At 35.6% G+C, this 12,242-nt stretch overlaps 1 protein-coding gene across 1 annotated transcript in view; it reads right to left on the bottom strand.

The window, feature by feature from the left end:
- PDZD8 (PDZ domain containing 8) overlaps positions 1-12,242 on the bottom strand; it is a 274,072-nt gene that overhangs the window by 171,125 nt on the left and 90,705 nt on the right. Inside the window, exon 3 of the mRNA XM_053692679.1 lies at positions 7,429-7,531. Coding sequence (XP_053548654.1) covers positions 7,429-7,531 — 103 coding nt within the window. The remainder of the gene's footprint in view (positions 1-7,428; positions 7,532-12,242) is intronic.

Here is a 12,242-nt window from a genome sequence, read left to right as displayed (position 1 = left end):
ACTATTCAATGTTTAGTTACCTCTGAGAAACAGAGAGAAACGCAATCTAGAATAATTAATCAGGATTAATTCATTCCCAGAAGAGTAATTAAATGGAAACGAGAAATTAAAAAATGTGTGAAGTGCTCAGCTGCAGATCCGGATTTGAGACACCTTATTTGTGATTGCCCTAAGCTGGTGCAATTCTGGCTGAAGGTAGCTTATCTCAAAGATAATAGGAGAGAGGATTACCCTGTCAAGAGATGGCATTCTTCTTATATCTAGTAATGAGTCTTGGTAAGGAAACAGCAACTTTATTATGTTAGCAATATTATAATTACAGGTGGCTCTCTGTTTACAACGGTTCAATTTACACCGTTTCAGAATAACAACCTTTTTTCCAGTCATGTGACTACTATTGAAAAGTATTGAGAAGCAGTGCATTTATTAAAATAGCCAGTAGGTGGAGCTGTCCGCTTGTGTTGCAGCAAAGCAAGCTGAAATTAATCAGTTTAACCAGACCTGAGCTATCGAGCAGATTTCAAAGGAACACGATCTTCCTGTCTATAAATCAGTCCAGATTGGAATGCAAAGAAATAACCGTTTGCTGAAAAATGCAAGTGAAGTCTGTGTTGTGTGATTTTATTAGGTTTATAATGCTGTTTAGTAAATGTTTTTGTTCATTAACTTAGTTTAATTATATATTCTGTGTTGTGTGATTATTTTATTAGGTTTATAATGCTGTTTAGCATTTAAAGTCTTCATTTCAAAGCTTTAAAAATAATGTATTAGGTGTTACTTATGACAATTTTGAGAGGGGCCTGGAACCTATCTCCCTCACTTCCCATTGACTTACATTATAAACTGTGTTTCAATTTACAACGGTTTCGATTTACAACCATTCCTTCTGGAACCTAACCCCGGCGTAAACTGAGGGCTACCTGTATTATACTTTATTTATATAGTGCTGTCCATGGGTACAAAGATAAAAGTACAACAATGATACAATAGTTTTAAGAGACACGGCAAAATGTATTAAACAAATACAGGAAGGATTGAGTGCTCTATATACAGTCTAGAAGGGTAGGAAGATGAGAAACAGAAGGTAGGAACAGCAAAGCTGAGAATGATGTTAGTGCAGAGTTAGATGAGGGCAATTATTAGGTAGGTGGAATTAATTTGTTATTGAGTTGGGTGATAAGCAGAGGAAAGAGTATTGTTGTGGGTTGTAGCAAGGTCAGGGCAGGATATTATAGAAGTATTAGGGAGGAGATGTTGAATTAGTTTGGGAAATTGGAGAGGATCCACAGCGTTTAGATTTCTACAGGTGCAGGGGTGAGAAGTAGGTTTAGCCTGTACATTAAGTTTATAGGTGACCAGATGGTGGTCTTAGATGGGAAACGGGCAACAGGTGACATCAGGGATAGAACATAGATAGAATACCAGATGAACAGAGTGTCCATTGTGGTGTGAAGTGCGAGAGACCAAAGGAGTTTGAGTGAGAGAAGTTTAGAGGCAGAAGGGGCAGATGGGTTATTAATGGGGATGTTAAACTCCCCCAGAATTAGAGCAGGTGTATTTGTAGAGATAAAGTGAGAAAGCCAGACGCAAAGTTGTCCAGGAACTGGGAGGTTGGTCCAGGGGGGCGATAGATGACCTCCACTCTGAGGGAGAGAAAAGGCAAATGCAGTGGACTTCAGAGGAGGAAAAAGAGAGAGATGGGAGTGAGGCTAAATACTGATAGGAGCAGGAGAGCAAGCTTCCGACACTGCCACCATGTCTCTCCCCTGGCCTAGGGGTATGGCTGAAGTGGAGACCACCGTAAGAGCAGCAATGGAAGCAGTGTCAAGAAGAAAGCCATGTTTCAGTAATCGCTAGAAGATGAACAGTTATAAGTTTGTTGCAGACCGAGCAAGCGTTCCAGAGAGAACAAGAAAAGAGGGGATAAGCTCTGTGGGTTAATGGATATGAGATTGCTAGGATTGTGTGGCCTTGCGTTTTTACTGTGGGAGATTGAGCGAGAGTGTGGAAGTGTGAGGATGGCTTCGGGGCCAGGGTTAGGAAAGATGTCACCAGCAGCAAGAAGTAGTAGGAGTGAGAGTAGGTGAGACTTGTAAGAGCGGGTATGATTGGAGACAGGATAGTTAGATGGGGAAGTATTTCTAAAGAGACATAGCTGATAGACTAACTCATTTTAACAACTGGATAAATAATAAACTTCCGTCTATTAAACAGATTATCTCTTATATGGAATGCGATTTGAAAAATCTAATTTGCTGGATTGTCACTTTTCAATTGGAGTAGGGAAATAATTTAGATCCTGGGAAAAGGGAGCAAGGAAAGGAGAGAATATCATTTCCCTTTCCCCTATTGGAAGAAGTTTAGCTTCTGTGAATCTGTTCGCTAAAAGTGTGCGTGTGACTTTGGGTTAGACTTCTATTAGAGGCTCTCAGAGAAGCTAAGATATAGGTTAAATGTATTAGATGTGGTTGAATGAGTGCATTAATATGTCTAAGATTGTTCTTAATATGTCTAAGATTGTTCTTAATATGTCTAAGATTGTTCTTAATATGTCTAAGATTGTTCTTAATATGTCTAAGATTGTTCTTAATATGTCTAAGATTGTTCTTAATATGTCTAAGATTGTTCTTAATATGTCTAAGATTGTTCTTAATATGTCTAAGATTGTTCTTAATATGTCTAAGATTGTTCTTAATATGTCTAAGATTGTTCTTAATATGTCTAAGATTGTTCTTAATATGTCTAAGATTGTTCTTAATATGTCTAAGATTGTTCTTAATATGTCTAAGATTGTTCTTAATATGTCTAAGATTGTTCTTAATATGTCTAAGATTGTTCTTAATATGTCTAAGATTGTTCTTAATATGTCTAAGATTGTTCTTAATATGTCTAAGATTGTTCTTAATATGTCTAAGATTGTTCTTAATATGTCTAAGATTGTTCTTAATATGTCTAAGATTGTTCTTAATATGTCTAAGATTGTTCTTAATATGTCTAAGATTGTTCTTAATATGTCTAAGATTGTTCTTAATATGTCTAAGATTGTTCTTAATATGTCTAAGATTGTTCTTAATATGTCTAAGATTGTTCTTAATATGTCTAAGATTGTTCTTAATATGTCTAAGATTGTTCTTAATATGTCTAAGATTGTTCTTAATATGTCTAAGATTGTTCTTAATATGTCTAAGATTGTTCTTAATATGTCTAAGATTGTTCTTAATATGTCTAAGATTGTTCTTAATATGTCTAAGATTGTTCTTAATATGTCTAAGATTGTTCTTAATATGTCTAAGATTGTTCTTAATATGTCTAAGATTGTTCTTAATATGTCTAAGATTGTTCTTAATATGTCTAAGATTGTTCTTAATATGTCTAAGATTGTTCTTAATATGTCTAAGATTGTTCTTAATATGTCTAAGATTGTTCTTAATATGTCTAAGATTGTTCTTAATATGTCTAAGATTGTTCTTAATATGTCTAAGATTGTTCTTAATATGTCTAAGATTGTTCTTAATATGTCTAAGATTGTTCTTAATATGTCTAAGATTGTTCTTAATATGTCTAAGATTGTTCTTAATATGTCTAAGATTGTTCTTAATATGTCTAAGATTGTTCTTAATATGTCTAAGATTGTTCTTAATATGTCTAATATTGTTCATAATATGTCTAATATTGTTCATAATATGTCTAATATTGTTCATAATATGTCTAATATTGTTCATAATATGTCTAATATTGTTCATAATATGTCTAATATTGTTCTTAATATGTCTAATATTGTTCTTAATATGTCTAATATTGTTCTTAATATGTCTAATATTGTTCTTAATATGTCTAATATTGTTTTTTTTTCAATTATATTTATTCTTATTTTGGGTATGAATATTGGAAATATTTCCTAAATAAAGATAAAAACAAATCGAAATGATTCATTCTCTTGGCATGTTTTGCTGTAAATCAGGGACGTAAGCTTAGGAACCGGCCGATTTCCGGAGCACTATATGGCAGTAGTTTAGTAAGAATGTTATCCATGTGCAAGAGCACTAGAGGGCAGCACTATTTCCTGTCATGTAGTGCTACAGATGCCTACCTAGGTATCTCTTCAACACAGAATTTTAAGGGAACACAGCAAATTTGATAATAGAAACAAATTGGAATATTTTTTTTAAATGGTTTTCTCTGAATCAAAAAATATTTTTTTTGGGGTTCATATCCCTTTAACATTGACTTTAAAAAAGGGGCACTGTACACTAGATTAGGAATTTATAGGGGTAGTAATTGACAGGTCAGCCACAATCTTTGGGAGCTGTGGGTTTTCCTTGTTAATGTTTAATCATTTAAATGTGAGGAACAAAATGTTGTCCCTTAAGGCAGAAAATCGTTCTAGAAAAGGCAACGGAAAAACACCACAATGTTTGTTCACTCATTTGTGTGACATTTCACCAATATTCTTATTATGGGTTATTTGTAAAGTGCCAACAGATTCCGCAGCGCAATATGACAGATGTTTAATAAAAGCTAATTTGCCTCAAGACCAATTATGCTTTTTAATATCCCAGCAAAAATGCTCAGGTGCTTACCCCAATGCATGATGGGAGTGTGATATCTTACCTTTGTAAACACACTGGAACAGGACTTGGGAATTATTATTTCAGATGATTTACAATCTAGTAGACTGTGTAGCATTGCAGCGAGTAAGGCTTCTTTGTATTGGTAGAGGTATTAGCAGCAGAAATAGTGAGGTTCTTATGCCAGGCCTCATCTTGAGTACTGTGTGCGGTTCTGGAGGCCATATCTCGAGAAGGATATAAATAAACTGGAATCTAAATTGTACACTTACCAGGAAATGCTCAATGACCTAAATATATATATATATATATAGCTTAAAGGATAGAAGGGAAAGGAGGTGATATAATAGCAACTTTCAAGTATATTAAGGGGCTTAGTAAAGCTGAGGCTATGAGTATTTTTCGTAAAAAAAATATTAAAAAAAAAAAAAAATTAGGGAACAGGGAGTCATGACCTCAAGCTGAAGGGTAGTAGGTTTGCAGAAGAGGTAGTTTAGTCATGGAATACATTTCCATTTGATGTGGTAATTACAAACACTGTGAGGGACTTCAAAAATGCCTGTAGTAATTAATGCCTAGGCTAAGCATAAGGCTACCTTTCCTAAATAGTAATTAATGCCTGGGATAAGCATAAGGCTATCCTTCCTACATACTAATTAATGCCTGGGATAAGCATAAGGCTATCCTTCCTACATACTAATTAATGCCTGGGATAAGCATAAGGCTATCCTTCCTACATACTAATTAATGCCTGGTATCGGCATAAGGCTATCCTTCCTACATACTAATTAATGCCTGGGATAAGCATAAGGCTACCTTTCCTAAATAGTAATTAATGCCTGGGATAAGCATAAGGCTACCTTTCCTAAATAGTAATTAATGCCTGGGATAAGCATAAGGCTATCCTTCCTAGATACTAATTAATGCCTGGGATAAGCATAAGGCTATCCTTCCTACATACTAATTAATGCCTGGTATTGGCATAAGGCTATCCTTCCTACATACTAATTAATGCCTGGGATCAGCATAAGGCTATCCTTCCTACGTATTAATTAATGCCTAGGATAAGTATAAGGCTAGCCTTCCTATATACTAATTAATGCCTAGGATAAGCATAAGGCTATCTTTCCTACATAGTAATTAATGCCTGGGATAAGCATAAGGCTATCCTTCCTACATACTTAATGCCTGGGATAAGCATAAGGCTATCTCTTCCTATATACTAATTATTGCCTGGGATAAGCATAAGGCTATCTCTTCCTATATACTAATTAATGCCTGGGATAAGCATAAGGCTATCTTTCCTACATAGTAATTAATGCCTGGGATAAGCATAAGGCTATCCTTCCTACATACTTAATGCCTGGGATAAGCATAAGGCTATCTCTTCCTATATACTAATTAATGCCTGGGATAAGCATAAGGCTATCTTTCCTACATAGTAATTAATGCCTGGGATAAGCATAAGGCTATCCTTCCTACATACTTAATGCCTGGGATAAGCATAAGGCTATCTCTTCCTATATACTAATTAATGCCTGGGATAAGCATAAGGCTATCTTTCCTACATTGTAATTAATGCCTGGGATACGCATAAGGCTATCCTTCCTACATACTAATTAATGCCTGGGATAAGCATAAGGATACCCCTTCCTATATACTAATTAATGCCTGGGATAAGCATAAGGCTATCCTTCCTACATACTAATTAATGCCTGGGATAAGCAAAAGGCTCTCTCTTTTTCTATGTAGCAATTAATGCCTAGACTAAGCATAAGGCTATCCTTCCTACATACTAATGAATGCCTGGGATAAGCATAAGGCTATCCCTTTCTATATAGCAACTAATGCCTGGGATAAGCAAAAGGCTATCCCTTTCTATGTAGCAATTAATGCCTGGGATAAGCAAAAGGCTCTCTCTTTTTCTATGTAGCAATTAATGCCTAGACTAAGCATAAGGCTATCCTTCCTACATACTAATGAATGCCTGGGATAAGCATAAGGCTATCCTTCCTACATACCAATGAATGCCAGGGATAAGCAAATGGCTATCCCTTTCTATGTAGCAATTAATGCCTAGACTAAGCAAAAGGCTATCCCAAATGTACTAGATTTTAAACTTTTAGGACATTTTGGGCAGACTTGCTGGCCCTATCGTACTTATCTGCTGTCAAAATCTATGTTTCTAAAATAACAGTTGCACAATCCGTAACTGAATAGTGCGAGAAATTCTCTCCTGCAAATAGAATATGAAAGAAAAAACTTTTTTACATATCCAGAAGTCAGGAGACTTGTTCACTCAACACCAGACGTTTCTGGTTTTGTTACTATTAGGCTATTTTCTTAGGCTGTGGTGCCATCTGCTGTTTAAAGAGCAGTAATACATTTTGTCACATTGGGATTTCCCTCTCTTTGAAAGACCAGAGAAAATATACCAACAAAGAAAATCAATAAATTCATTTGAAAACAGATTTATTCCACATGAAAACGGTTTGCAATTTTCTAAAATCTCCTTTTAACCACAAAAGCAGTCATCAGAAAGTCAGATGCAAACTCCTAAATGATTATTTTTATGTGCAAACCTAAACAATCTGATAAAAATCCTATTCTGACCCAGCAAAAGCTGTGTAGAATTTTGAATTTGAAGTTTGCAGAATACACTCCAGCTTCTCAGAGGCAAAAGAAACACATTTTTGACAGAATTACAGGAAGTGTGTGAATAATAATTAAATTATGCTGCAAAGCGTTTTTATTAAACCGAACATCTTTACAGGGGATTAAGCGTATATTTTTCTCCTTAAACTCAAATACGAAATAAGTTTCTAGCATTCAATAATTTCAATGTGGAGTTAGATATTACCGTTTTGATGGAAGATCTTGTTTTCTCTTTCCAAGGACTGTTGCTGAGCTCCAATGTGCAGTGAATTGGCGTTTCCTGATCATACGACCCAAATATCAGAAGCCTGAAGAAAGAAAATGTTATTGAGATGACTAATTTCTAAAGTGCCACAATAACCCACTGATGACAAAACAAGTACTGAGCTGTTACCAGAGTATGTATATCACAGCACTTAACCATAAACTATTAATTGCTGCATTAAAAAAAAAAAAAGGAACAGTAAACTCAATTTTTTTATTGTTTAAAAAGATAGATAATCCCTTCATTCCCCAGTGTTGCACAGAAAACAGTTATATTAATACACTTTTTACCTCTGTGATTACCTTGTTTCTAAGCATCTTCTGACGGCTCCCTGATCACATGACTGTCTATTGACTTGCACTTAAAGGGACACTCAGGTCAAATTACATTTTCATGATTCAGATACAGCATGTCATTTTAAACAACTTTACAATTTACTTCCATTAAAAAAATGTGCACAGTCTTTTATATTTACACTTTTTGAGTCACCAGCTCCTACTGAGCATGTGCAAGAATTCACAGGCTATACGTATATGCATTTGTGATTGGCTGATGGCTGTCACATGATACAGGGGAAGTGGAAATATACATAACTTTGAAATGTGTTACAAAAAAATCTTCTACTCATTTGAATTTCAGAGTAAATGATATTGCATTGTCTTGTTATCTTGCATTTGATGATTATGCGAATCTAATGTGTTTACTGGTCCTTTAAGCCAATTAGAGGTGTGTTAGAATCCTCGGGCGTCGGCACAATGTTATCTATATGACTAACTAGCTTCCCCTATTGTGAAAAGGAAATACAAAAGCATGTGATCATGGGGCTGTCTTTAGGGACTTCGAAAGAGACAGAAATTTAGAGTTTTAAAGGTTATAAAGTATGTTAATATAACCATGTTGGTTGTGCAAAGCTGGGGAATGGGTAGTAAAGGCGTTACCTATCTTTTTAAACAATAACATTTTTTGTGTTGACTGCCCCTTTAAGAGAGACTTTAAATTTGGCATTAAACTGCTGGTTACCATGGTTACTATTCACTTTGCTACTGGTTTGTCCCCTTGTACCTGCATATCTCTTGAAAGTTGTCATTTTTTAACCTCTTACATAGATCGGCTGGTGATTAATCTGTACTAGATTTGTGTTTTGTATTTTTAGCAAAAATGTTGTTATTGTATACCCCTATCATTGTACCCAGCGCTACGGAATTTGGCGGCGCTATACAAATAAATGATAATGTATGGGCTTTTGATATGTTGTATTCAACTTTTAATCCAGGCATGTGAGCAAGTCTCCTGACTTCTGGATATTTAAAGAAGAAACATTGCATTTTTTTTTCATATTCTATTACAGGAGAGAATGCTTTGCACTATTTAGTCACAGATGTTGACACCGTTATTTTTAAATTCATATTTTAATAGTTAAAGGGAGATTCCGGTCAACATTTAAATGCACACAGATGAGTTGCATGTTTGAATAGAAACAGATTTGTAATAAACATGTATCGAAAAATGCTTCTAGTGAAAGTTATCACTGTTTTAGTGTTGGTATTTTTCTCTGCACGTGAAGCACAGCTAGATATTCTCAGTGCACCAGCATTTTAAATGCTTCAGTTGCTCAGAGTGCCAGTGGGGTTTGTATCATGTCAGCAATTAAATGGAGTCATTACCAGATGGTACAAGCACTTTATGCTGTCTGAGCAAGTGCTGTGTTTAAAATGCTGATGCACGGTGCATACTTAAATATACTTTAGAAACAGCTACAGCTTTTATTAGAAGCATTTTTTGGCAAAACATCTATATTACAAAAATGCTTCTGTTCAAAACTGAAATGCACCCATGATGATCCCAGTTTTAGCTGGAATGTCCTGTGTGTCTAGCCCTGACTTTGTGTGTGTACGGAGTTGTTACCAGACAATGTGTTGCAGCACATAAAAAAGTGTTCTTATGTTAAAGTGAAATTAAAGCCACCCTTACATTTATCACCGGTACTTTCACTCAAGACTTAGGAGTGACTCCCACTAGGCCACCAATGATCCTGGCTTGTAGTGCAGGAGAATCAGATAAGTGCCCTTATCTGAGGAATCAATGAACTTTTTGGCAAATTGATCCTCCAACCATGATCTCGAAGAAACAATACGAGTCGATTCGTATGAGATTCTGCTAAATGTGAAGACTGAGCAAGTACCAAGATATCGTCCAAATAAGGAAATACCACAATACCCTGTTCTCTGATTACAGACAGAAGGGCACCGAGAACCTTTGTAAAAATTCTTGGAGCTGTTGCTAGGCCAAACGGCAGAGCCACAAACTGGTAATGCTTGTCTAGGAAAGAGAATCTCAGAAACTGATAGTGATCTGGATGAATCGGAATATGCAGATATGCATCCTGTAAATCTATTGTGGACATATAATGCCCTTGCTGAACAAAAGGCAGGCTAGTCCTTATAGTTACCATTTTGAATGTTGGTATCCTTACATAACGATTCAATATTTTTAGATCCAGAACTGGTCTGAAGGAATTCTCCTTCTTTGGTACAATGAAGAGATTTGAATAAAACCCCAGTCCCTGTTCCAGAACTGGAACTGGCATAATTACTCCAGCCAACTCTAGATCTGAAACACATTTCAGAAATGCTTGAGCCTTCACTGGATTTACTGGGACACGGGAAAGAAAAAATCTCTTTGCAGGAGGCCTTATTTTGAAGCCAATTCTGTACCCTTCTGAAACAATGTTCTGAATCCAAAGATTGTGAATTGAATTGATCCAAATTTCTTTGAAAAATCGTAATCTGCCCCCTACCAGCTGAGCTGGAATGAGGGCCGCACCTTCATGTGGACTTGGGAGCTGGCTTTGGTTTTCGAAAAGGCTTGGATTTATTCCAGACTGGAGATGGTTTCCAAACTGATACCGCTCCTGTGGATGAAGGATCAGGCTTTTGTTCCTTATTGTGACGAAAGGAACGAAAACGATTATTAGACCTAAATTTACCTTTAGATTTTTTATCCTGTGGTAAAAAAGTTCCTTTCCCTCCAGTAACAGTTGAGATAATAGAATCGAACTGAGAACCAAATAATTTATTACCCTGGAAAGAAAGGGAAAGCAAAGTTGACTTAGAAGACATATCAGCATTCCAAGTCTTAAGCCATAAAGCTCTTCTAGCTAAAATAGCTAGAGACATATACCTGACATCAACTCTAATGATATCAAATATGGCATCACAAATAAAGTTATTAGCATGTTAAAGAAGATTAACAATGCTATGAAAATTATGATCTGTTACTTGTTGCGCTAAAGCTTCTAACCAAAAAGTTGAAGCTGCAGCAACATCCGCTAAAGATATAGCAGGTCTAAGAAGATTACCTGAACATAAGTAAGCTTTTCTTAGAAAGGATTCAATTTTCCTATCTAAAGGATCTTTAAACGAAGTACCATCTGACGTAGGAATAGTAGTACGTTTAGCAAGAGTAGAGATAGCCCCATCAACTTTAGGGATTTTGTCCCAAAATTCTAATCTGTCAGATGGCACAGGATATAATTGCTTAAAACGTTTGGAAGGAGTAAATGAATTACCCAAATTATTCCATTCCCTGGAGATTACTTCAGAAATAGCATCAGGGACAGGAAAAACTTCTGGAATAACTACAGGAGATTTAAAAACCTTATTTAAACGTTTAGATTTAGTATCAAGAGGACCAGAATCCTCTATTTCTAATGCAATTAAAACCTCTTTAAGCAAAGAACGAATAAATTCCATTTTGAATAAATATGAAGATTTATCAGCATCAACCTCTGAGACAGAATCCTCCGAACCAGAGGAACCACTATCAGAATCAGAATGATGTTCATTTAAAAATTCATCTGAAAAATGAGAAGTTTTAAAAGACCTTTTATGTTTACTAGAAGGAGAAATAACAGACATAGCCTTCTTAATGGATTTAGACACAAAATCTCTTATGTTAACAGGAACACTAGTATTAGATGTTGATGGAACAACAGGAGGTAATGTAGTATTACTAAAGGAAATATTATCTGCATTAACAAGTTTGTCATGACATTCATTACAAACAACAGCTGGAGGAACAGATACCACAAGTTTACAGCAGATACACTTAACTTTGGTAGATCCAGCACCAGGCAGTGATTTTCCAGTAGTATCTTCTGACTCAGGGTCAATCTGGGACATCTTGCAATATGTAATAGAAAAAACAACATATAAAGCAAAATTGATCAAATTCCTTAAATGACAGTTTCAGGAATGGGAAAAAATGCCAGTGAACAAGCTTCTAGCAACCAGAAGCAATAAATAATGAGACTTAAATAATGTGGAGACAAAAATGATGCCACATCCGGAACGCCAACACTTTTGGCGCAAAATATAATATAATAAAATGAAGCATTTTCAGCCCCCGCGAGCCTAACAGCCCACAGGAAAAAAAGTCAATTTTAAGGTAAGAAAAAGAGATAAATTCATAGCATTATCCCAAATATGAAACTGACTGTCTGAAATAAGGAACGTTTAACATCCTGAGTCAAGGCAAATAAATGTTTGAATACATATATTTAGAACTTTATATAAAAGTGCCCAACCATAGCTTAGAGTGTCACAGAAAATAAGACTTACTTACCCCAGGACACTCATCTACACGTAGTAAAAAGCCAAACCAGTACTGAAACGAGAATCAGTAGAGGTAATGGTATATATAAGAGTATATCGTCGATCTGAAAAGGGAGGTAAGAGATGAATCTCTATGACCGA

This window comes from Bombina bombina, chromosome 9, assembly GCF_027579735.1.
Source record: "Bombina bombina isolate aBomBom1 chromosome 9, aBomBom1.pri, whole genome shotgun sequence".
Classification (NCBI taxonomy): Eukaryota; Metazoa; Chordata; class Amphibia; order Anura; family Bombinatoridae; genus Bombina; species Bombina bombina.
The sequence above is the reverse complement of the archived record's forward strand: the minus strand, read 5'-3'. Positions and strand labels throughout refer to the sequence as shown.